Source organism: Genypterus blacodes, unplaced genomic scaffold (genome assembly GCF_046128005.1).
Source record: "Genypterus blacodes isolate CSIRO-AG114 ecotype Tasmania unplaced genomic scaffold, CSIRO-AGI_Gbla_v1 ptg000002l_1, whole genome shotgun sequence".
NCBI lineage: Eukaryota > Metazoa > Chordata > Actinopteri > Ophidiiformes > Ophidiidae > Genypterus > Genypterus blacodes.
In genome coordinates, this window is record NW_027466816.1 from 1,041,451 (window position 1) to 1,067,671 (window position 26,221).

The following is a 26,221-nucleotide window of genomic DNA, read 5'->3' on the forward strand; positions in this document are numbered from 1 at the left end:
TGGATGCGCCACATGACCGCCACCGCCAAACAGTCCTGTGGACGAGAACAAATGTTCCGCAAGAGGAAGTGAATCCAGATGGTTTGAACTTTTGAATGAGATAAAACACAGAAACAACACAAAAAGAACAAAATTCAGAAAAACAAACAATTCTTCAAAACATATTCAAATGCAGAATCTTTGTGGCTCAGCTGAAACTCATATGATGTCAATCTAATTTGGCAGCATCTTTGTAAGCGGGTCATTGATAGTTGTCCATCACCATCTCTGTTTCATGACAGAAACTTGTCTTTAGCATCCAACGAATTTCCCAGACCCAAACATGGATTTCAACATGAGCCAGGACTACGATTCCAATCCAACAGGGTTTCCCTTCAACACAAGCTTGGAGTACGCAGACTATGACCCAGAGCCAGATGCTATTAAAATCATCATCCCGTCCATCTATGCTTTGGTCTGTTGCATCGGTTTGATAGGGAATGCGATGGTCATCTATGTGATCCTGAAATACGCCAAAATGAAAACAGCCACCAACATTTACATCCTTAATTTAGCCATAGCTGATGAACTCTTCATGTTGAGCGTCCCCTTCCTTGCCACGTCTGCCGCTGTGCGTCATTGGCCCTTTGGATCTCTGATGTGTAGGTTGGTGTTGAGCGTGGATGGCATCAATATGTTCACGTCAATCTTCTGCCTGACCGTTCTGAGCGTAGACCGTTATGTAGCAGTGGTACATCCGATCAAGGCCGCCCGCTACCGCAGACCGACCGTAGCCAAAATTGTTAACGTGTGTGTATGGGGGCTATCCCTCATCGTGATCCTGCCCATTATCATCTTTGCAGATACCGTCCCAGCACAAGACGGTGGGGTGGACTGCAACTTCCTGTGGCCTGAGCGGGTGTGGTCGGTGGCCTTTGTGGTGTACACCTTCCTGTTGGGTTTCCTGTTGCCAGTCGGTGCCATCTGCCTATGCTACTGCCTGATGGTGGCCAGGATGCGAGCGGTGGGGCTAAAAGCCGGCTGGCTGCAACGGCGACGCTCAGAGAAGAAGATCACCCGCATGGTCATGCTGGTTGTGGCGGTGTTCGTTCTCTGCTGGATGCCCTTCTATGTTGTGCAGCTGATCAGCATTTTTCACCAGCCGCCAGACCCGATAGTCACTCAGCTCTTTGTCATTCTCAGCTACGCCAACAGCGGTGCCAATCCGATCCTATACGGCTTTGTGTCTGATAATTTCCGCCGTTCGTTCCAGCGAATCGTTTGCTTCCGGTGGATGGAATCTGGCCTGGATGCCGAGCAGGTGGATTATTTTGCTGTATCTCTAAAGAGACAAACATGCGACCCACGGAAGGAATGCGTAGCCTCTGATATGGTCTTACGCCATGGGACATATACGTCCCGTACCACCACGCTGTAGGATCAGATCACCATGCTAGCAGTGAGGATTGAAACCTTGTAGTCAGAAACTCACATAACAAGAAGTTTTTTTAGACTATCAAGCTGAACGAAATCAACCCAAGACTCACATGCAACAGAAAGACTCCATGTACAGTTCCCATGAATGTAAACAAAAACCTGAACTGATAGCAATGTGACACCAAACATATACACATATTTTGCTGTTCATTTCTTGTTTTTTTGTGAATGTGGCCTGAGGGTGGAGTTACATCGCCTTAAAGACAACCCTCCATTGTAGTAGCAGTGTGTATTCTTCACTTACTGAATGGAACTGACATGGTGCCACAATATTGGTCGCCTCCTCCCTCTCAGAATACAGGTGAAAGAGAAATCAGGTGTATTCCTCCTGGAACCTGGAATCATCAGACTCTTCCCCCTTCCCCTTTTATAGTGATCGTTTATATTTTTCGCTAAATGAAAAACCATGTCGACATCCCTAAGTGGTAAGCTTTAATGCAATGCTTCATTGTTCATGTATGCTAATGTAATTGCTGGATTTATGTGTGTTCTTTACTGTACAGCTGTTAATATAAAGGGTTTTGTGTTCTTTACATTTCCATTTCCTATCTGATGGCAGATAATCTATTGGAAGTGATCACATGTGTTTCACTTTCAGTTTCAGTTTCAAGTTTATTGTCATTTGCACGGTAAAAAACAGGGTCATACTGTATATTGACATTCTTTGTAACAAGACATCGTCAGCATATAGAAATTGAATTTAGTGCAAATCGTGCAAATTGTGCAAAAGTACTAATCATAAAAGCAAATGGAATAGGAAAGCAGACCAGACTTAATAACAACAGAATAAAAAATATATATACAGACTATAACCAATAAATAAATCAAAAGTGGCATGAGTGCCAATGATAATGGAGTGCAAAGTCACTGGTTAAGGAGCCTGATGGCCTGGGGGAAGAAGCTGCTTTTGAGTCTGGTAGTCCGTGCCCGGATGCTCCGTTAGCGTCTACCAGATGGCAGAAGGGTAAACAGTCAATGTGATGGGTGGACGGTCCATGTGATGGCATCATGTGTAACCAAAAGGTGATCTTTACCGTTCTGTGTTGGTACAATTCCTTCACTTCCTGTACAGATCTGACGTGGATCTTCCATATTGGCTACAGACTTTTTTGAGGAATAAGGTTTGAAACAATTTGATCTTTTGATAAGATACTTTATTTGATCAGATCACATGCAATTCACACTGCACCACCTCTTACATATCACACAAAAAACACATGCATTCTATGGCGCCCTGCTCACAGGCACCTCGGCAGTGCCCTGGAGGCAAACAGGCAACTCTCCAGCTGCCAGTCCACTTTCGTGGTCCGCACAGGGGACTCGAACCTGCGGCCCTCTGGTTCCCAGCTGAGTCCCCTACGGACTGAGCTACTGCCGCCCCCAGATTTTGTTCTTGTTCTTTGTTATTGTGACTCCTCCCCTAGGCAGTAATTGGCTGAAATATCTCTGGTAAAAGGGCAAATGGGAGGAGCCTAAGCAGTGATGTTTGGACCATTTACAGTCAGGTAACATTGTCTTTAAGCCTTGTAATGCATCTTGTTGCTTAGTTTTCTATGTTTAACTGGTTATCTGAGGAAGACATCTTGAACTGTTTCGAAAGAAAGAAAGAAAGAAAGAAAGAAAGAAAGAAAGAAAGAAAGAAAGAAAGAAAGAAGAAACGTATTTTAATAATGCCCAAGGGAAAACTATTTTTCATCATTCTTCATCAACTCCCCACAGGATCCAACTTAAGCCCGCACTTAAAAAGCTTTAAGCCATATTGTAGGGTTTTCCAAAATGTCTCACCATTATGCGTCTCAGTCGAAACGACACGACAAACAGACACAACGAATCCACACACGGAAGGAATTTGTTGGATGCAGAAGTCAGAAAAAAGGCAGATTACTCTCTTTAGTTCAAAGGTCAGTTTATACAAAGTACATAAAGAATGAAACATTAAAAAAAATAAATGTTGCTTTAACTGTAACTTGGACCATGAGTGCACACACACTTGGCATGTGACTTGGTTTGAGATTACACGATTTCAGACACATCAAAAAGAAATGACTTGGCTAGCAATTATCAGAACAGACTAATTTATCTTGAGATGAGTTCAAAGCAACGCAAGTTTGTTTCACATAATAGAAAAAATGTGTGTGTGTGTGTGCGCATAAACTCAGTCATAAAAAGCTAATTAGCAAAACCGCTGACATTTTAACAGCTGTAATTAAACCAAATGTGCCATTTGCTTCTGAGGGTTTCATAAACATCAGCATGAGAGTAAAAAAGTCTGAGTACACCGAGGAGAAAACACGAGAAGTAGTACAGTTATATAGTTTACTACAGGGGAGGTACTGGGTGAAGATGCTACGATAGTTGAGATCAAATCGATTACTTTGGGGACAAAAGTACATCTAAAATCAGTCCTCCTTAAAGAATATTCCTCCTCAAAACACTTTAACTATCTTTGCATATCTTTGTGTTCTTAATATTTTGTGTTGCATTAAACACATCCCTAACAATCAAACTTAATATTGGTGAAAATGAAAGACTTCTGATGCAAATTGCAGTGCTGACTCAGTGCCCGAAAACCACAAGGTCACCATGGGGAGAAAAGAGGAAGAGGAGACAAACGCGATGAAGGTTTGACGGCTTGACAAACAAAGCCAACAGCAGGATTTCAGATCCACACATCTGCTTTTAATATCTGCACACACAAACACACACACTAGTTTGTCCCAGTTTGACATTTCATTTTAATCACATCTGATCACATCTTTTTCGTTGCAGCTTATTAGTGGATTGGGAACAGGTGGGTGAGCTGATCAGAATCAGTCAATCAGGCTGAGCTGGTCCCACTCACCTACCGCCATCAGACTGTTTTTTTTAAGAAAGAAGGCCTTTATTGTCTCAGAACTTGAGAAATTCCTCTTCCAAATACATGCTTTTATATTTCATGCAGTTATACATACATGCTATACACATACATGTTTCACAAAAAGGCAAATCACACAAATTTTAAAGTTTGCTCCCCCCTCTTACACACAAATGCACCAGAGGGGGCACCGCAGGCAGCCAGCAGCCGGCGCCAGTGGAGCAGGTTGGGGTTCGGTGCCTTGCTCAAGGGCACCTCGGCAGGGGCCTGGAGGCAAACTGGCAACTCTTTGGCTGCCAGCTGCCAATCCCCACCCATTGGCCCACAGGGGACTGGAAACGGGCCACCCTCCGGTTCCCAAGCAGAGTCCCCTATGGACTGCTGCCCCATCCAACCATCATTGCTTATCCACTATCTGGTTGCGGGGCGCCAATCCCAGCTGTCAAAATAATACTGACCAGGAGTGTATATATATCTATATCTATCTATATATATATCTATATCTATCTATATATATATAGATAGATATATATACAGTATATATGCATTTTAAACCCTGAAAAACAACTGACTGAGATTCAGAGGGAGGAAGTAGCCTAAAGTAACTTAAAACATGGACACCAGAGGTCAGAGGTAAAAGTTGGCAGCATCTTTCGAAATGGTGTAAATCTCTCTCTCTCTCTCTCTCTATCTCTCTCTCTCTCTCTCTCTCTGTCACACACACACAACACACACACACTCTCCATGCTGTTCTAATTAGAGCAACCAGATCCCCCCCCCACACACACACACTCGTCTTCTTCCCTTCACTTCCTTGGAGCTCTCTCTCTCTCTCTATCAGTTAGCAAATCAACAAAACAATACATTCCTTTGTTAACAAAGATCAGCAAAGGAATCAAAATGATATGAAAACATTAAAGATCGACACAGGGTGGAGCTCAGGACTGTGTATGACAAGGATGGAAGTAGGTCAAAGACAGAGAGAGAGAGAGACGGAGAAAGAGGGAGAGAGACAGACCTCCTCTGAGTCCCCTGTGGACTCCGGTCATGGTTTTGATCTGAACCTTCCATTATTTAACATGATCACAATGTTTCCCTCCTCACTCCTCAAACTTCCTGCTTTATTTCCCCCAAAAGCTTGGATCGCCCTGCCGCTATGTTTAAGAAAAAAATGCAACCAAACATATCCACAAAATCATTTTTAATTCAGCGTTATTTTACATGAAACATAAAATCAGAAGATTGTTGTTAGATTTCACAGTCTGCAGGTAAAATCAAGACAAACAAGGTGTGTGTGAGACCCTGAAATCAAAGTTTTTTAAAGCCCTGCTGTGTGTGTGTTCAGTGTTTGAGCATAATAACAAAGCAGGGGTGGGGTATGTTGTCAGGACAACGATCATAGATTACGACATCATCAACATTTTCATGAACACAGCTCAAAGGAGAGGCTGCTGCAAGCTTTAAAGACGCTGTTCAGTTCAGGTGTCTTTGCACAGGATGTCTGCTTTACTGAGGCAATATTAGTGATAAACTGATCAGGACAGTAACTTAAAGCATTTATGCAATAGAGAATATGTCAGGCTTTAATTTAATTTTTTCAGCAAAAATCACAATTTTTGTATTTTTATGATTTTGTCAATATCTCTAAACCTAATATGTAAATCATGTCAAAGAGAAAAACTATGCAGCTTTTAGCATTTCGATTTTTACCAGCGTTTGCTTTCGCTATTTGCCTTACTTGGATCATCTGATGTACATCCTGGTTTTATGAAAGAGATTTGAGGTCATTATGACGACATTTATGCAGCATTATGAACTTAAGTTCTGTAAATGTATGCCTAAAAACATTTGCATAAGTAAATACAACCAAGGCGTTTTCCACTTCCATTGGTTCATAGAAATGTCAGTGGAGTGTGTGTGTGTCGCTTTTGATGAGTTTTTGTTTTGTGTTTGGTGCAGTGAGAAACCTCTCAAAAATGTAGTGTGAAAGAGTTTGAGAAAAAAAATGTAATTATCTGCAGTTACCGTGGCAACTGTAAGGATTGTCCTGCATGCAGTCCCACAGTCTGGATGTGATCCAACATAGCCAGAGTCCATAAAGAGTTTCACCCATTGTGTTCTGACGAATGAAGGTAAACCATCACCAACGAGGTCATGGCTAAAGTCAAACACGGCCTGTGGCTCTGCAGGGTCCCCGAGCGTCATCAACATCTACACTTTGACCTTTTTTAAGAGTCACAGGGACGTGAAGAGCTTAATGTGGTCCTCAGTCAAATAAACATTCCCATGTGTGGAATTCCTGCATATTATAACGCCTATGTGGTCTATAAAAAGCCACTATTCATTTCAGTAAGAAAAATGTCACATTTCATAAAACACTAACTTGTGAAAGGCTCATAAATACAAACGAAACAAAAATACATACAGTATTTACAAAGTACGTCCAGGTTTTAAAGCAAGACGTCAGCGATTTGACAAAACCTTCACGATCCTCAGCTCGTTTATGTCTTCACTCTCTGTGGTTGTTCCTCTGTAAGTTGTATCATTGTGTAGATGTTTTGTGATTCTCTTACAGGTCTGTAGGTCTTTTAAAAGACTCTAACAAATCCATGTTAGTTCTCCTACAGCACAATATTCTCTCAGCTACTTCATGTTATGGGGCCACATGCACAAGCTGCTAAAACATTGTCAGCAATTAACTACGTAAAATTTGCCAAAAATCATGAAACGTTGAAATGGACAGACTTCTCCATTTGGCCTTACATCACAGCACTTAAATGAACACCAACTTGGCACTCTTAAAGAAGCCAAAACGTTTGCAGAATAAAGTTGGAATAGTTTTTATAAACCAATCATATGTTATAAGAATCTTTGAGAAAAATGTGCTAAAAATACGTTAAGTGGGAATTTTATGACTTAAGATCCTGATTGTTTGTCAAGACTTATCTTGAAATTTAGCCTCTCCTCTTGGAATCGTAAGTCATTGTTTGAAGATTTTGATATTATTGTAGTATTTTAATTTTTTTCTGATCAGATTTTGCCTTTTCTCTCAAAATATTACAATATTTTAAGTTCAATATTGTAAATGCAAAACTATTTTCACAACATTTATATTTTTCCCTTTGGATTTATTTTTTGTCTGATGCTGCGTTCTACTTAGTTGACTCAACGAGGAATTTAACAACAACGCAGCATGATGCAAATCCCTGCTGTGTGCTCAGTGTCTGCACTTTTACCACATTGCAGTTAACATGTTCAGTGGTTCTCAGGTTCCCCTCCCCCATCAGCTGATAAATCCCATAACCTGAGCAGATCCAGGTTCATTACTCACAGTGTTTATGTAGACATCAGCACCTCTCTGCTCTGTTTAAACGTGGGTCTTGACCCCCACTGAGGGGTTTGGTGGTACCTGTTTGTCATGTGCTCCAGAGATCCAGTGGTAGCAGTCAGTGGCGTTCTTGTTACGTGGCTGAACGGCACAGCGGGTGCAGTAGATAATGCCCAGTGCCACCATCACCACGACGAAGATGCATATAGGCACCAGGAGGCCAACCAGGAGCCAGGTGTTGCCCTGCTTCTGCCCCCGGTCCTCCTGGTCAGAATCCATATCATCTACAGTCTCGCTCTTGGACGAAGGAGGCTGGGTGGTAACACTTAGGTTCTGGGAGGTTTTGTCCCCTTTCTCAACATGCACATCCTTCCCCGGGGTTTTGGACAGGAGAACGTACTGATCTTCCTCTTTTTCAGGATGATCAGGGGCTGTAGGGATTTCCTTGACCAGGTCCGCTGGGGAAGCAGTTGAAAAGTTCCAGGCCCCTTCTGAGATGGTAGAAGTGTTAAGAACAGAGATGACGGTGGTGATCTCTTCTTCCTCCTCTTCATCCTCAACTACGTACCTGTCTGGGGTTGTGGCGGGGCTCAGGCTCTTGGTGGGTGTGTGTGTGGTGGCAAGTGTGGTTGGAGAAGTTTCAACCTGTCCACCCTCCAAGTCCACCCCTCCGTGTTCCACATATTGTTCCTCTTCCTCCTCTTCCTCAGGCTCCTCTGTAGGAATGTCCAGTTCCTCCTGGGGGGCGTTGGTGACCCAAATAACATCCGCTCTAAGTGGGTCAGTCAGCCAGTCCACGGAAGGATCCACCTCTGGAGGCCAGTCTGTGGGGTTCTGCTCTTGATTCCAGCTGTAGACGGGTTCCTGTGGATCCCATTCAGATTCAGGGTGGTGTGTTACCCAGAGAAAAGGCGGGGTGACAGCAGACTGGCCATCTGCGTGGCCCATCTTCCGACAGGAGTAGTGATCGGTCATGAGTTCGTAACCTTCCTCACAGTAGCATGCAAATCCACCCTCATAGTTCACACACATCTGCTCGCAGGTCCCTGGGATCTGGCACTCGTCTGTGTCTTGGCAACGGCTAGGGTCCTCGGGCTGGGGGGAGTAACCTAGATGGCAGTGGCAGATATATGATCCCAGAGTATTCTCACAGGCGTTTTCGCAGGGTTCACTCATGCACTCGTCCACATCCTCGCATTCACCCATCTCATCCAGGTAATAACCTTCCCGGCATTGGCACTCAAAGCTCCCCAGAGAGTTCACACAAAGCTGTTCGCAAGGACTCTGTAGACACTCGTCCACATCCAAGCAGCCACGTTCATCTGGGGCCAGCATGTAACCCTCAGGGCAAGCGCAGCGGTACCCGTCCAAGAGGGGCATGCACTCAAACTGGCACGGTGCCCCCAGACATGTGTCTAGCTGCTCACAACTTTGGCCGTCCGCTCTGAGCTGGAACCCTTCTTCGCACTCACAGTAGACATGGGCACCGGTTGGCCTGCAGTAATGCTCACAGCCGCCATTACCCTGCTCGCACCAGTTTTGTGCGATGGGGGGATCAGAGCAGAGGGGGGCCATCCGTGACCAGCCCACTGAGCCATCCTCCTTCTGCATGCAGAGAACGGATTGTTCTTCCTTGCTGCCGGCCGGACAAGGAACCACAGCTACGGATCCAAAGGGGACATGTATCAAGAGCGTGCTCAGAAGGTTAAAGGGTGTGGTGTAGAGGGCGTTGCCAGCACCTTCACTCCACAAGGGGGGGCACATTCCTCTGTAGTCGTAATGGCAGAGGTAACCGTCCACTGGGACAGAGCAGGGACCATCCAACCACTTGAAGTTACTGTCCTGTTCATGTGCTGATGTGCTGTAGCTCATTACAACACAGCGTGGAGCTGAGCACAGACCAGGAGAGTCTTCTCTTTGCCAGTTTGTAAACTCTGTATCCTGGTCGCCAGTGGTCCACGAGAAACCCCGGAGTGGCTTGGAGGTGGTACACTGGCGTGGCTGTCGTTGGAGGCCGATCCATACCTGGACTTTAGTGCGGGAGTGTCGTAGATCCACCCCAGAGAAAAGAGTTGCAATGCTGTCGGCCTCTTCCTGGCTTTTCACAGAGGCAAGATTTCCTCCTTTATCCTTGCAGGCTCTCCAGGAATCCAGGAAGGTTTTGCGTTGGAAGTAAACCACCAAACAGCCGTCAGTCCTGCACAGAGCGTCACTCTCCCTCAGGTCCTGAGTCTGGACTGAGGAAAGTCCACAGAGCAAAGCCAACAGGAGAGCAGAGGAGCTCATTGTGTCTGCTTCTCCACACTAAAATCGCAAAGCTTTAGGAGTCTATCGCAACTTTTCAACCCTCATTTGAGCCGTAATGTTCTGAACTCTGCCTCTGCTCAGACAGATCTGCTGCCCAGCGAGGGAGGGAGGCAGATATGGAGGGAGGAGGGGAGACGGAGAAAGAGAGAAGGAGGGAGATATGGAGGGGAGGAGGGGAGACGGTTAGAAAGAGAGGGAGGGAGCTAAGGAAGAGGATTGTATGTTTTTGGAGAAGGTGGGGGGGTGCAGTTTGTCAGAATGGGGGAGGTGCAGTGAGCTCTGCATTTCTTTCTTTTGCAGAGCGTGTCATATGGTTTTCATAAAGCATTCACACACACACACACACACACACACACACACACACACACACACACACACACACACTATTGTTGCAGATTGTTATCTCTAGTAACTCAAATGAGATAGAACAATGACTGAACAGACTCAAAATCTTTCCAAACATCCATCAGTTATCTGTGCTCATCTTTTCTCTTGCAGCCTTAAACTCCTCTTAGTCATTTTACTGAACTTCATCACTCTCAGCTTCTTTTTGTCTAAACTGTAGGTCTTTGAATGGAAGTTACTTTAGAACTTACTTTAAAAACTGAGTTTTCAGGGTAAAAGGTCATAGGTGAACTTATTTGTATCTTTGTAACCCTCTGCATGTACCTTTATTGTTTCATTGAAGCATACATCAATGTTTCATATCAGAACTGCTGCAGCCACCAGTGTAGACACTAGAGGGTTCGCATTCTTCTGTGTAACATCTCCACTCTTTGTTCAGTTCCTCTCTCATCTCGCCACCGCTTTCGTTTCCTTTTTTTTTAATGGATGAACCGAATTGGGGCGTTCTGCCATCATTTCCCAAATAAGTTCTCTTTGCTGTAGCGTTGCTGAATTTCAGTCAAAAGTTGCATTATTATTCCCCACTACCTCCTCTCTTAAAGCTACAAGCTCTTCTTTCTTTGGTGAGCGTCTAGTTAACATCCAAACATGCTATAAATGTGCATGACGTCATTAACATGCTCTCTCTGATTGGCTGACACAGATAACATGTGATGACATTCTGCTGCGTTAAGTAACTGTGACATTATGAATGAGCTGAAATGCATTAATGGCCCATTGTCTCTCATTTGCATTTGTTGACTACAAAAAGAATCTTCTTCTTTGATCGCGCTGAAGCAAAAATGGAAAAGAATTCTGTGTGCTATTCATCTTAATCCATTCATCTGTTATCCCACACTAACTCCGCATCCCAGGGCCAGAAGGAAGAGCCGGATCCTCTTGAAGCGCTGCAGCTCTGTGAAAAACAACAGTGCTAATAACTCGCAGACCTAACGGGGAAGGAGGAAAAGCTGGAGGTCGTCTGCGTAGAGGAAACAGGCCTCTGGGTTTGCTATGAAAACAAAGCAAAATGGAGGTGTGTGTGTGTGTGGGCAGGTCCATCATAAATCCAGTTGATTATGGTGTGAGAGCCCAAACTGTGTGGTGAGCACCTGTGAGGACCCGTCAGAGGCCTGAAAGTGAGGGAGCACCAGGAGGTGTCAAATATCACAAAAGACTCAAAACATCAAATCAAATCAAAGCGCTCACTTATATTTTAGACGCACCAAAAGTTTTTAGCCAGTTTTGACCTCAGGCTTGAGTGGTGAAGGGTTAAACAGAGTGAGGAAAGCGTCTGCTTGTGTTTCGACAGGTCCTACACGACATCCGGTCACACACAGCGAAAGACAAGTTGAATACTAAAGAAATCTAAAGCAAAACATGGCTCAGATTCTGGATATCGTCCAGAATATCAGACCGAGAGTCTCGACGCAATGTTGTGCTTACTGATATTTTTGATAGGATACCGAATATCTAAAGGGCTGAAAATGCATCAGCAGCAGGAAGGCTTCAGTCCGCTAAAATAATTCTTCACTGCACACCTACGCAACATCCTGTTGCCGTGGTGTCCGAGCAGATTCCAGATGATTTTCTGAGCTGAGCTGCTGGAGCAGAGACGGCCGGGGCACCAGGAAGGTTTCAGATTCCGATCAAGACCCTGTGGGATTTCAAAAATTTCCCATGCAAAATCCTTTGCAAAATCCCCAATTTTGTCAGGAACGCATTCTGAGTCTGAGCACAACTGAACTTTACACTCTATATAAGCATGAGGTCACTCAGAGAGTCTACATGACAACCAAAAACAACCATGACAACCATTTCTATGTATATTCAACTTTTATAATCTGACCTCGACCTAAAAAACCTCCCAATAGTAACCTGAATGATCTGTGTTTTTATTAGTTTAAGAGATATTGATGTATTGATGTGATATTGATCGACCGGTCGATCGCGAAGGCAATGTGGGCTGATCGCATCGCAAAAAGTTAGCCGACACCGGCAAGTACGCCGTTGTTCACCCGGCCGAGTCGGCACCCTCATCTAATGGTCTATGAGAATAAAGTAGAGAGTGCACAAGACAGTGTTGTTATAGGTTGTAAAGTAACCAATCAGAACCGTGCGTGCTAAGGGTGTTTATGAACTTTCCTCTACATACATACATACATATCACACAACAGAATCAGTGTTAGAGCACGGCTCAGTAAGGTGCTGTCAGACAGACCACAGACACACACGCACACACACTCTGAGGCATATAAGCTCAAACCCTTCCACCCTCTGTGCTGTTGTGAACATATGGAACGTTTAGGCTGCTCCTCCTAAATGCGTTTGTGCACATCACTGTGCTGCATTAGCCACTGAGCTCAAACAGCTGGGCGAACAGGCCCCACCCTCACCCCTGTTCTGTCCTATATCCACACACATGTATTCCATGTTCACAATATGGAACTAGGTATAGAACTATGCTACATATTCACATTACATGCGTCTTGTCATATTGTGTGTTCTGTTATCACGTCATCATAAAGATTTGGGCGCACTCACTGCTTGCTCGGTGAATAATTCAAATTCTTACTTTGAACTGGTTTCCATGACACTGCGCCTCTCACAGACAGATGTTTTTTCTTTGCTGATTGGACACCAGAGGGCGCTGTGTGGAATGTGTCTGTAAATATGTAGCAGCTTGTTACCGGGCATTAGGTGAGCTACCTCTCATTTATTGAGACGCTTTGTAAAGAAGAATCACGATGAGTTATCACAATGTTTATTCAGTCTGACGATATGTAGCTTAATCAACTGAAGACATTTATAGTTTGAGTACTTTAACTTAACTGATCACTTACTCAAAGTCATTTCTCACCATCCCAGCAGAAGCTTTATGTGAGTGAGTCAGCCTGTGAGGCGTTTTCTCCCTCACGTATGAGAAAGATATTTGACTTTGGGCCAAGGTTACCAGACACTCGTATAATAAATATTCCATAGACAGATCCGCCCTGCTGGAAGCTTCCAGTCTCGCTAAAGTAAACGAAGCCCAAAGTCCAACTGTGGAGGACAGGTAGACAAAATGGTGGCAGATGTTTGCACCCATTCAATGTTCAGATTGTTTGTCAGAAAGGAACAGACGATGGCACTTCCCACCTTCTTGTTGATCCACTGGTGTAAAAATAAAGACTGCGGGTCTCTGGTATGTGTGCAGCAGGTGCATGTAGGCACTTTAAAGGTCCTACTAGTTGTGCAGCCATTAGCTGTGACCTTCGCGAAAATGGCTTCTTTGCTAGTGGGAGGCTAAAGAGGAGGTGTTGACCAGGATTATCTGAGGACGATCAGGTGGTGGAAGGAGTGGGAACAAAGTTAGAGGACACGCCTACTCTCTCTTTCTCTCTCTCTGTCTGTCTCACTCTGTCTCTCTCTCTCTCTCACTCACTGTCTCTCTCCCCTCTCTCTCTCTCTCTCTCTCTCTCTCTCACTCACTGTCTGGGTTTCCCCTCTCTCACTATGTCTCTCTCTGTCTCTCTCTCTCTCTCTCTCTCTCTCTCTCTCACACACACACACACACACACTGTCTCTCTCTCTGTGTCTCTCTGTCTCTCTGTCTCTCTTTCAGTCTCTCAATCTTTGTCTCATGCTGGCTCGCCCTCCCTTGAAAAGTATTTTAATCAGAATGTATTTGAACAAATTGAAGGAGTTACATGGATGGATGAATGAACTATTTTAATCGAGTTAGTAAAGTTTCACAGTAAAGTTTTCCCTCCTCCTGGAAAGGAGGAGGGAAGAGAAAGATATAACAATGAAGTTAAAAGGAAATGTATTTTCTTCAGAACACATCTGTGTTTACCATCAGCTGCTCTCTCTCATTCTTTATTTCCTTCTGTGAGGCTGCAGATTTCAGAGCTCAAACATTACATCAAAATTGCTTGCTGTTTTTTTCTGCAGATTATTTGGATTGCTGTCATTTAAATGTTCCTTTTACAGTAAAGTTTTGTTAATCAAATGACTTTTAGCACGATGTGAATATGGAGAAAATCAGAGAACATTGCAAAAACCACAAGGCCAGTGTGTGCACTGGTCTGTATGATGTGTGTGATGTGTGTGATGTGTGCAATCTGTGCAATGTGTGCAATGTCTGCGTGAGATATGTGTGTGATATCTGCTCTGTGTGGCCTCAGCAGGTCAGATATGGAGTTGTGCTTTCATGTGTCACTGATAAACAAAGTTCTTCACTGGGGTCAAACTCCACCGCTGGATTTTAGATCAACGCTCTAAGACATTTTCCCACAGCTGTGCTTTGCCGTGGACCAGCCCACAAACACACACCAGAAGCCAGACAGAAGATGGATGTGCAGCTTTCAGCGATTATGACCAAACAGAACAGAGTAGAGTTGCTGCAGCCTTGGTGCCCCAGGTGGTGCAGAGGTTAAACACTTGCCCAGGTTGCTCCCTGTTAGAGTTTCTTCCAGCTGAGGAGGCCCGTCACTCAGATCCTCCCATATGCTTTGAAATTAGGTCTTTGTACTTAGGGGGGCGACAATTTTACAAATCGTAATGACTATGGGGGACATTTTAATCAAACTTTTAAAATCTGTTATTGGCTTCATTTGTTCAGTCTGCAGCAATATCAACCACCAAACACAAACAGACCAAATTTCCTGCAGAAACAGTGTTTGGCTCTGTCTTTATGTTAAAGAACGCACTTTCACTTTGTTGCAGCATGATCAGAGACATCTCTGTCCGTCTCCTCTCTGTGATGTCATTATCTCCTGACCTTCCCTCTTCATCTGCTGACCTTCAGCCTGGAGCTTTGAGGGGTCATGACCCTCTGTAATATTTTTGCCCTCCAGCCTGGGGTTTTCACTGTGAGCTCACACAGCACAGCATTGACACCAGCCAAGCTTTCATGTGTTGGGTCTTCGCTGATATGCTGAAATGATAATAATGATAAGGATGAAATCTGTGTACTTTGAGCTCTCTGTAAGAAAAGTAAAAGCAAAATTTCAACCAGAATTAATGAACTCAAGAAGTCTTAAAAGCTCCAGCAGTTGAATGGTTAAATACAGAAGTAGAAATGTGGGATGAGGCAAGATAATGAATAATTATATACAATACAAGTACAGAGAAAGATGAATATAAACAAATATAAGTTTTTTGCACACTTGTGGAATGTGTACATGGAGAGAGGGGGGGGGGTGAGAGAGAGAGAGAGACAGAGATGCCCCCCACACCCCTGTTCAGAGTCCACATTCCCAGTGTCCCTGCAGGCTCCCAGCACAAACCTCTCTCACATTCCAGACTAGTTGCTCAAATCGGATGTTGTTCCAATGTGATCAACACAAAAATGAGTGCTACTTTCATTACTGCTGCCATTAGCCTTTTGAGCAACTAGTTCCCTCAGTGATGGTGGTGAGCATTCTGACGACGTGGAAAAAATACAAACTTTCAATTTAAAAAATGTACAGAAATTACAGAAAATCATTTGAGTTAAAAACCAATATCTGAAAATGGATTTAACAAGTCAGAGTCCTAAGAACAAAATACACTGATGATGGCTCAAACTTGGGGATCAATTAGGCTGGTAAGATGCAGAGAATACGAGATGAAACAATCGCTTTAAGAGCGGGGACCTGATTGGTTATGTTAAGACTGCTGTTGCCAGGTGACAGAAGGCCACAGGCGATGGAGCTGCAGCTCAACAGGTTGCTGGACAAAGACAACAAGGAACCTATGATCGCCAATGACATCAGCACTTGCTTTGTTCTTCTGTTGTTAACTGCATTTAGGTTGATTTTTGACATTGACCTTTCACTGCTGAGAAGTGAAACAACACAAATATGTCATTAATAAGACTGAGCGACTGTGCAGACTTTGAACATAAATTCCAAAACTTTTTCATGAACAACTGACCATGACTGTATTACTGTAGTGTGAGAAGTAAAACCACCTCTGCTGTTTAAAGTCATGTTTCTGTTTAAGTTTAAGAAGCCAAAACATTTTTGGAAGTTGAGAAAGCTTGGATAGAAAACCTGCTGGATTGGAGCTCACATGGGACTGGACTGCTGTGTGTCGGGTGGAGTCAGACTCCACTCTGTAACCTCAGGTTAGATTCAAGCTGTAACCCACAACTGTAAACATCTAAATGAAGGGTGTATGAAGACACATCTGCTGCACTTCTCAAAGTAGAATCAAGGCCAATCACAAACATCACAGCAACAGCTCTAGCAACTACCTCTTTCATCAAAACTATCACCCTATCAACCACCACAAACACCATAGCATCAATCTGAGCAAACAGCTGGAGCACCACGGCAACTACTCCATCAACCACCCAGAATACCCCAGCAACCGCCCAAAACACCACAGTAACTTCCTTACCTGTAACTGTGATCACCAACTGACCTAACAGCCTCCCAGAACAATGACGCAGCCCCCTATACGAACCGACATAAAGGCTCAATTATAATTTATGTGACTGTTTCTCTTCATTTCTTAATGTTCCAAATTTTATTATCCCGAGGGAAATTACTCGGTTATTTTCTGACCTTCGTTCAGACAAACTTAGATTTTTAGCTCCTCAGCTTCTTCTCATTGCAGCACCACTAAGTTTATAATGCTCATATTTGTTTGCATAAATTCCTTTTCTGTAAAACTATTTATTATCAATGCCATAAGTGAGCATCAACAAATCCTGAACTCTTTCCCACGCAGCACACATGACAGCGGTGAAAATGACTCAAATCATGTAGGGCTGAGCCAGATTTGGTGTTGATGCATGGAAAAAGCTGCTGGTACATCCGTGGGATTTAGTGACCTCCCCTCCAGCACACAGCCCCGGGGTGACGGGTACATCTCGTTCCCACTCGGCCTCAACATGGGTCCAGACACGGTCGGGAGGAGTTTCACCCCGAAGTGGTTTGGGGGGCAAGTGAGACCGAATCCCTAAAGGCCAAAAAGGACCTTCATCATCCTGTCAGCTAGCACACATCCTTACCTCCTTCCCATTAGAATATGTGAATTTATTGTCAGTGTTTGACGAAATTCTGATATATGAAGACGAGAAGTAACATGTAGTAACATGTAGCAGCTTTCTACCATCTCATTGCTCTTAATTGATAATAATTCTATCATCATCTATCCATGTTCCTCACCCACAGACACACAAACTCAGAACTTCTGAAGATCTTAAAAGCAACTTATTTTTCTTTGCGTTTACTCTCCATGGTTTGAATCTTATTCAAGCTTGTTGCAGCGGCTGTAGCAGCACAAACATAAGAATAAGAGCTGGCAGCAGATTCCAAGATAACGTCGCCATGCTTCTTTATTAGGCGACAGAAATAAACAGCCCGGCGATATCTCTGTGTCTCCATGATGGATTGCCTCCACTAAATTGGAAACACAAGGGATAAAGCGTAGCTCCACTCAGTTTATCAACGTCACCTTAAATGGGAAAATGGGCGTCTGATTAAACATTTAGTCATAGAAGGCTGACCCTTTCTCAGCACAGGAAATAAGCTGTAAGTTCACAAAAAGATGTCGCCAAAACTCCAAGCCCCAAGAGAGGAAGACGAGCTGTGGTATTCTGTTTTTCATCTGGGTTGAAGAAAGAGAAAGAGGGAGAAAGGCGGGGGGCAGAGAGGAAGGGGGACGGCGAGAGACAGAGAGAGAGAGGGGGGGGGGGGGGGGGGGGGGGTCAGAGAAACAGAGCGAGACTTTGTTTTGGTAAACTCCCTGGATTAGCCAACTGTTCCCAGTATTTCCCAGTTGTTGATGTTCGTCTGTTCTTGCCTCATCTTTAGCCTTTCTGTGGGCGAGCTTGTCAGTTTCATGTCATGCTCAGCTTGTTTACATGCCACATACAACATTTTCGTACAATGTGTTCTTCGGCCCAAAAAGCTAGCAACGTTCTCGTTTCATTTGTAGTCCATTCGTGACAGTCGTCCGTGCACTGACATTGTAACATTAGCAGGCTACAACCAAACACATTTCAATTGTTATCCAATCCGCTCGAGAATTCAAGCAACTCTGTTAAAAGCTATGTCGTAATTAGCAGCACTATCCTTATTCTAATTTGCAAAAAGGCAACAAAATGTACAAACGAGCACATCTGGCAAAGTGTTGGGCTGTTCCTTTAGCATGGAGTACAACCACGTGTCACACACCACAGAGTTTGTGCAACTCATAGCATCATAACAATTTTAAAATTGTGTTTTATAAGATTTCAAGGACCTAGCGCGGTGCCCTGCTGCACCCCAGCTGTGGAACACAACAGTGATGTCAAACGTTAAATGTGTTTATTTGGTATTTATGGGAGACTTTGCAGGGACTTATAAGGACCTGGATCTGCTCAGGCCACGCCTCCTCTATGTATAGTCTACTGCTCTGCTGACTGGAGTTCCTACATGTTTTATTTACCAAAATAATTAAAACAATATATCAGAGAAGCAGTTTGAATAGATTCACTTTTTCTTCCTCTCTTTCATTCTTTACTCAATTGTCTCTACTTCCTTAAGTCCTTCCTCTTTCCCTCCCTCCTGTACTTCTTTCTTTATTTCTTGAGTATATATTTCTTGCTCTTCATTGCTGTAAATACTTTTACTTTGTATGATGTAGTACTGCTGTACCTACTACAGTAAACATTGAATTACTGAGTGTGATACTACCACCGCACACAAAGGCACATGCACTGAGTGAGACCCCCCCGCCCCCATACTTCCTGTTGTGTTTTGGCAAATGCTCAGTGGGGGCGTGAGAATGTTTTGGGGTCAGACCGCGTCAACCTTGTGCTATTTGAAGCGACTACACAATACTACACACTATTACACACACACACACTACACACACACACATAATCTCTACAATGATCCTTAGGGCCAACTCCGCATTTCGGGTCCCAGGGGTGGTCATGAGATCTACCCAGCCGACCCCAACTAACCTGACTGCAACAAAAACGAACAAAAACAAATTTCATTTCCTTCATTTATTTCTGTATTTAAATCTTAAATCAAACAGGGATCCCAAACAAATACATAAACCAAAAACTGACTGGAACAAAAAAGACACACAAACACACAGAGCGGGGGGAGAGGGAGAGAGAGAGAGAGGAAGAGACAGAGGAAGGAGACAGACAGACAGACAGACTCATTTAGGTCAAACTGTAGTGTGTGTGTGTGCGTGCGCGTGTGTAGGTGTGTGTGTGTGTGTGTGTGTGTGTATGTGTGTGTATGTGTGTGTGTGTGTGTGTTTGTGTGTTTGTGTGTGTGTGTGTGTGTGTGTGTGTTTGTTAATGGCTTCCACGTGTGTTCTGAGTCATCAGCCATCTGTCACTCATCACGCTACCCAATAACGCTGTTACAGCAGGGGGGTGGCAGATCCCACGTAGGTCAAATTAAAGTGGGATTTAAACACAGGACCTCACCTAAACATCTCCCACAATCTCCCTCAGCATGGCCATGCTGTTACCGCCTACATCCACCACAACAGAGATTGGTTCCTCTGTTTGTGTGTGTATGTCTGTATGTGCGTGTGTTGGCAGGATAACTCAAAATGTAATCAACAGATTTTGTTTAGAGGTCATAGGCCAAATGACATCACAGAGGATCCTGAGGAGGATCTGGACTTTAAAAGTTATTACATCTTTAAACATTATTATATCTTGTATCTTAGGTAATATACTATCTTATTCCCTTGACAACCATTCGGTTGATGTGTCCTCCAGGTTACCACTTAATGGTAGCAGAGACTAGTGACAGTACAGCAGCCTTCAAACCTAAACACTCAACTGCCAATCGTCATTTCCTCCTGCTAGCTCTGGTCAATACAATTATTTTGAATCAGGAGTTGTGCCTAGCAGTAAATGGAACGCTAACACAGAGCAACAGTTGAGTCATCCCCCTGCCAACCCTTGACCGTACCAGCCATCCTGGACCATTACTCCTCCTCAATCTCATGCCCTTTCAAAGCTCAGCTCTGCTCAGACTGAATAACTATTCTGGCCAATAGTTTTGGATGTTTGGCTTACTCACATTAAAAGTGTTGATTCCACATTGTGACATCACTCATTAAGCTGGACAATCACACCCTAATTACACAGCTTGCCCTCGCCTTGTTTAGTTACAACTTGCCAAATGCTCTGATCTGTTTATCGAGGTCATTCATTTACTTTAACAGCAGCAGTGTGCCTACATTCAAAACAACAGCCATATTGTACTTACATGAAACGTCATGTAAGTACAATGTGGCTGTTGTTTTGAATGTAGGTCTATCACAATCAGTTAAGTCGTTAAAAAGTAAGCAACACCACATTTGGATTGCTATTAGTTGAATATTGACTTTATTTGGTGCTAATAGAGTTAATGCAGGGATCGCTGCACCGACATTCAAAACATCCGTGACTGAGCTCAGATGAATATTTCCTGAAAATCGTAACATTTTGCCAAATCGTCTACATATCGTTTAATGCATTTTGTCTTTGCTGGGTTTATTTTTCTGCTCCCACAGCTGTAAAATGTAAACAAGGAGAAGGAGGAATTTGGACCTGGTGCCGAGAAAGCAGGGATTCCTCCAGCATTCTCTTCATCCTGGAGAGGAATCACGGCTATGTGAATGCAAAAGACGCTTTTGTGAATGTCGTGTAGCCTCTGCACACACACACACACACACACACACACACACACACACACACACACACACACACACACACACATTCCTCTGGTCTTTCACACTCACACATCTCAGCATTGAGTGTGTGTCACAGGAATGATCAGACTTCATTGGTATGTATTCACAGAGGCGGTGTGTGCATGTCTTGGTGTGTATATTTGTGTCTGTGTCCGCACACTGAGACGGTGAGAAAGGATTGCTGGGCCAAAGGTCACAGGTCAACCAAACAGTGTTCCTAACCTACTGAGCGTCTGCGATACCAGCAGAAGTTTATTTACCAAACCTTGAGACCCGAACGATGTCATGCCACCAAGCCACATGAGCTGTGAAGAGACAACACGCCGGAGGGTTTGATTACAAAGAAGACACGCAACCAACTACAGCATCAAATAACCACCCAGAGAACTCCTACTGCTACACCGCACACATCAGGAATGATTAACGGGGAAGCACCTTCCTGTGTGAGCATATGAATATCTCTTAGTACTCAAATACAAATTACAGAGTAGACTACTGGCTTTGAGGACAAAATATCACAACTTACAGCAGATGTAGAAGTAGCAGTGTGTCACAGTTCAGTCATCCAGCTCTCAGTGTTTTTCCATTGATCCTGCCTCCGCCCCACTCAGCCTGCCAGGCACACCCACCGCGCCAGTCTTCTCTACTCACCTGTGCACACAGCTGCTTCACATCACATGCAATCAGCCCAGCACATATATTCACCAGCTCTACACTCACTCCTTTTGCCAGATTGTTCTTTGCCATGCGAGACCTTCCAGCATACTCCTGCCTGTCTTCCTGGTACCTTTGCTGGTTCGACTGCCCGCCTGCCCGCTCGACCGATCGCTGCCTGTCACGGTGTTTCTGTGCCTGTCTGCCGGAGTGTCAGTAAACCGTTGAACTTTACCAGTGATTCTGAGTCCTTTGTACTGCAATTGGGTCCATACACCACCCGTTACAGTGTTCATACAATCATGGAAATCCTGGAAAAGTCATCGAAAGCAAAACGTAAAACTGTCGTTTTAATCGTTCTTATTATGACCAATAAAGTATTGATCTGATCTGTTATTGATTTATAATAGGATGAGAATTCAGGGGAAGGCCTCGGCCAGTCCCCGTTGTGGATGCTGCCACCATGGTAACGTGGTCTCAAACATGCCTGTGGTTCAGAGAGTATATAAGAGTATATTGCTGTGTCGGCTGGTTTATTTATCAGCAAACTGGTTTCTCCCCTGAAGCTAACACTCAAAATGTTGTTTGGGCAAGTCTTTGTTAGACATGTTCATACGATGAGACAGGCAGGGTGTAATAAACTGCCATATTTGATGTTTGCCTAGGATGTGGTTTGAACATCTGTTCATCATCCGTTAGAGACCGTCAAAAACAACGCGTGCCGAAAGTGAAAGTTATTTACAAAGGTATTTATACAGCAGAGCTCCCATTGTGTGAGCAGAGACAACATGCAGGGCCTCAAAGCAGCACTGGGAAGTGCTATTCGGAACATTTCTGTACATTTAAATATCTATGTCACTGTCATCTGTGTTTTTTCTTATCACGCTGTGTTGGAGAAGGAGTTTGTATGTTCCTGCCGTTCACAAGACAGTGATTGCTGTTTATACATATCTCTGCCATGTTTTATCATTACGTTTGTAATGCTCTGGATGGACATGTTGTGCCAGAGAGCCTGGAGATACTCATGTTCATGCAGAATTCCCTTCTGCCGTGGAAGATTTTGTTGCGTTTTGTTGTGCGACATACTTAAAGCAGCGTGTGTCGGTTTGCTGTGGGTTGCCTCGGTGTTGATCGAAGGTTCGTGGTACACATGCTGCAGAAACACAGAGAATCCACAGTTATCCTGCAAAGATCCGGCTACACTCACAACGGAAGAAAATGCAATCGTGGCTGACCTGAAAAACAAGTCCAGGGTGAGTTTGAAAGTAACATTACATAATGTCACTGTAATTGTATTGAAGGAAACAACCTGTGACTAATTTTTTTCTACCTTTTTCTTTTTTAGGTTCATGGTTTCATTTGCGTCCTTTGTATCACTTTTGTTGGTGCCGTTTTTTCAGCTCTGAAACCCTGCAGATCACACGAGAAACAATCTCTGTTTGACATATTGATAGTAAAACAGGAAGAGATGCTGGTCTCAAAGGTGCTGAATAAAGAAGTGGAAGACAAAATGACCGACATACTCAACACCTACGTGCAGCGCAGAGAATGGGGTAAATGTTTCAACATTGCTGAAGAGATGCTGAAGGATAGCTGGAACCAGGAGCGGCCAGGTCATCGTGGGGAGGAAATGGTATGTCACATTACTGCAGGGTTTCAGCTCATGAAATCTGTTAGCAACTTAAGCCATTTGCTGAAATGAGATTAAATATGTGCAGCTCATCTGACACGATGTGCTCTGCATTTTTACTGTGCTGATCTTGATTTTAAAAGACATTTCATCATGATTTATCATTTTGTTCCCAAACAGGAGCTCAACCCAAGAAGAGAAAGTGATGGTCAACAAGACAAAATGAGTTCCACAGAGTAACACAAATCAACATTTTTGACATGATTTAAGTTTGTCGAGCAGCTTTTGTTGCTTCCAATTAAATAACTAATAAAAACTAATATAAAACAATGTCAAAATGCTTGCTCATGGGGGAATGTTGGGTTTCTTTGAATGCTCTGTATGTGAAGCACCTTGAGATAACCTTTGTTGTGGTTTTAGCATTAAATAAGGAAAGTTGAATTGACTTAATTATTGTTAGTAATAAATGAATACTAATAAGAAGTAGGATGAAAATTATCACCGTTGTTATTCTTCATTTCATACGAGCGAGATAGGCGAGGACAGGAAATGCTCACTCTGCTGTGGGGGAGGCGGCTGCTTTACGAATTGTCGTAGCCAGCTATGAGCTCACTGAGGGCCATAATAGAAGTAATCATTTCGGAGTAAAATGTGAAAATAGGCTATATAACTGTAAAGCCAGGGGTTGAAAACTTCTTTGAGTGTGTGTTTAGCAGCTGTTTGTGTTATTAGTTAGTTACTTTTGTTTTCATATTATTATTTCAAAGACAATAAAACATTTGTTCATCTCTATTCAAGGAGTGAGACTGCTTCTTCTTCTTCTTTGTGTGTGTGTCTGCAGGTATTTACATCGTGGATAAAACAATGCAGTAGTTTTTTCTTTCGTCATTCTTCAATAACCAACTCGTGTACAAAATGACATCATTTATTTACAAATCAATCGTCAGAGTCAGTGTGATGCAGTAAAAGATTGTCATATTAAAACATCTGAGTTGAGAACGCATGCAGTCATGTCTGTACATTGAAAATAGATCTGATTATAAAATATAAAGCTCAGTATAAACATCTGTTGCTTATCATTGGATCTTAAACGTTTCTTGCTGTGGTTGTTTATTAAAATACGTCAGCCGTTGAAACTCAGCAAAAATAGAATCTGGAGGTTCTGTCCACGCCGCTCTCGCTGCAGATGATTACATATGCAGATCAAGCATCTGCTCAAAAGCAAAGACAGATCAATGCCAAACTACAGAGGCCGAGAGAAGACGGGCAAACTCCTTATTCTCTAGATTGTTTTCCTGAGAAAGACATGCTTTTCTCAAGATTTGGACAAAAGATAGGCAGATATTACAGCCACAGCCACATCAATGCTGGCATTATCACCTTTATCAATGGCAGAATATATTGATCAGTGCGTCACATTTCTGAACAATCAAGGCCAGATTCAGGCTGTAACAGCTTTATGCCTTCAACTGAAAATATAAAGATTAGTGTGCAACGTCTAAGAAGATGATTTGTCCAGATCGAGAAATGCTTTGTTATATCTACAAAATACAGAGTACATTTATGTGCACTCTGTACTCCAGAGTATTAGTCCTTACTGTGAGTAAGGGCCGAAAATGTCATGAAGTCATATACATGCACAGGATCAATAGTATTCAGTCGCTCTCAGAAAGTACATGGCGTCAGGTGAACTCCAATGTGATCTGTCAATGTGATCATTCTTTGATTTAAGCTGATTGCAGTCACACCAATTTACTGCCTTAACCAAAGCACAATTGCAGTTTTAAAGTGCATGTAAATGCGCCGTGTCGTTCTTCTTCTCGAGAAGTTGAGCAGCAACGTTTATTCTTATGGTCTGGTTAAACCAAATACAGGAAAAGGTCCCACTCTACGGACTGCTGAAGTGGTACCTGAATGCCACATTTGTCCAGAGTGATCCAACATACAGAAAAACCGTGTCAAATGTAAATGACCTGAAAATCATTCAATGTTGTTACACTACTCACAAAAAGTTAGGGATATTCGGCTTTCGGGTGAAATTTCAGGATGAACCTAAAAGATGACACCTAACAACTGATCAACAGTACCTCGCCATTGCGAGGCTTCAAACAGGATGTTCTCAGACAGAAGTGGCCACTGAGCTTAGAGTGTCACAGTGTGTCAGCAGGTTGCAACAGAGATACAGAGAGACTGTAGGAGTCACAGAAAGGCATAGAAGTGGACGGCCTTTGGCCACATCCCACACTGATGACCGCTTCATGTGAACAGTGCCCTGCGGAACCGGATGATGAATGTCACTCAACTCCAGGCACATTTAAGGGTGGCGAGAGGCACCCAAGTGTCACATCAGACCATTGGAACTGTTTACATCAGCGTGGTCTGTGTGCTAGACGACCTGACCACACCACCAGGCACAGGCGTCGTTATTGAGACATTGACATTTTTTGTTGTGGTATACCCACCACTGTTGTTGGCTTTTGTTTCAATACATTGTTCTAGATGAGGAAATCACCTTTGTATGCTTCTACTTAAATGCCCTACTTTCATGATATCACTGTAGCGTGAACTTTTTGCGTTTTCCATAAATTTCACCCGAAAGCCAAATATCCCTAACTTTTTGTGAGTAGTATAAGTCGAGGGTGTAGCTGTTTAAAGGTTCAGTCAGAGGAGCAGGTGGGTCTAAGATGGTAGTTGTAGCCCAAGCTTATTCATCTGTAGATCAAACTGTCACATTTCAGGGTTCAGAGTCTGACGAAGAGCAGCAGCAACAACAACTCCTCCTCCTCCTCCTCCTCTTTGCATCATATTTGTTTGAGTGAAATGGATGTCTGGCGTCACACAGGCAGATGAACTGACCAGAGCCCTCCGACCCCCTCTGCTGCCAAGGTGAAGGAGGTGCAGCACAAGTACATCCAAAAGT

The 26,221-nt window shown here is 43.6% G+C and overlaps 2 protein-coding genes and 2 long non-coding RNA genes across 4 annotated transcripts; 2 read left to right on the forward strand and 2 right to left on the reverse strand.

The window, feature by feature from the left end:
* The first annotated feature begins 322 nt into the window (after nucleotides 1-322).
* sstr1b (somatostatin receptor 1b) lies at nucleotides 323-1,417 on the forward strand. The gene has a single exon (XM_076146800.1). It carries the CDS (start codon nucleotides 323-325, stop codon nucleotides 1,415-1,417), a length of 1,095 nt encoding a protein of 364 aa, XP_076002915.1.
* Nucleotides 1,418-5,975: 4,558 nt separating this feature from the next.
* Nucleotides 5,976-10,094, reverse strand: cd248a (CD248 molecule, endosialin a). Its single transcript, XM_076146786.1, has one exon. The coding sequence runs from the start codon at nucleotides 9,942-9,944 to the stop codon at nucleotides 7,698-7,700; it is 2,247 nt and encodes a 748-aa protein (XP_076002901.1). The 5' UTR covers nucleotides 9,945-10,094; the 3' UTR covers nucleotides 5,976-7,697.
* A 3,949-nt stretch (nucleotides 10,095-14,043) lies between these two features.
* On the reverse strand, nucleotides 14,044-21,614 carry LOC142995996 (uncharacterized). Its single transcript, XR_012961720.1, has 3 exons — nucleotides 21,544-21,614; nucleotides 21,240-21,322; nucleotides 14,044-15,267 (listed from the first exon to the last, which is right to left on the reverse strand). It is a non-coding gene; the product is annotated as an uncharacterized LOC142995996 (long non-coding RNA).
* Nucleotides 21,615-22,423: 809 nt separating this feature from the next.
* Nucleotides 22,424-24,093, forward strand: LOC142996055 (uncharacterized). Its single transcript, XR_012961722.1, has 3 exons — nucleotides 22,424-22,924; nucleotides 23,017-23,304; nucleotides 23,482-24,093. It is a non-coding gene; the product is annotated as an uncharacterized LOC142996055 (long non-coding RNA).
* Nucleotides 24,094-26,221: the final 2,128 nt, after the last annotated feature.

Excerpts from the sequence above, each read along its gene's own strand:
- sstr1b (XM_076146800.1), top strand. The coding sequence starts at position 323 with ATGGATTTCAACATGAGCCAGGACTACGATTCCAATCCAACAGGGTTT.
- cd248a (XM_076146786.1), bottom strand. The coding sequence starts at position 9,944 with ATGAGCTCCTCTGCTCTCCTGTTGGCTTTGCTCTGTGGACTTTCCTCA.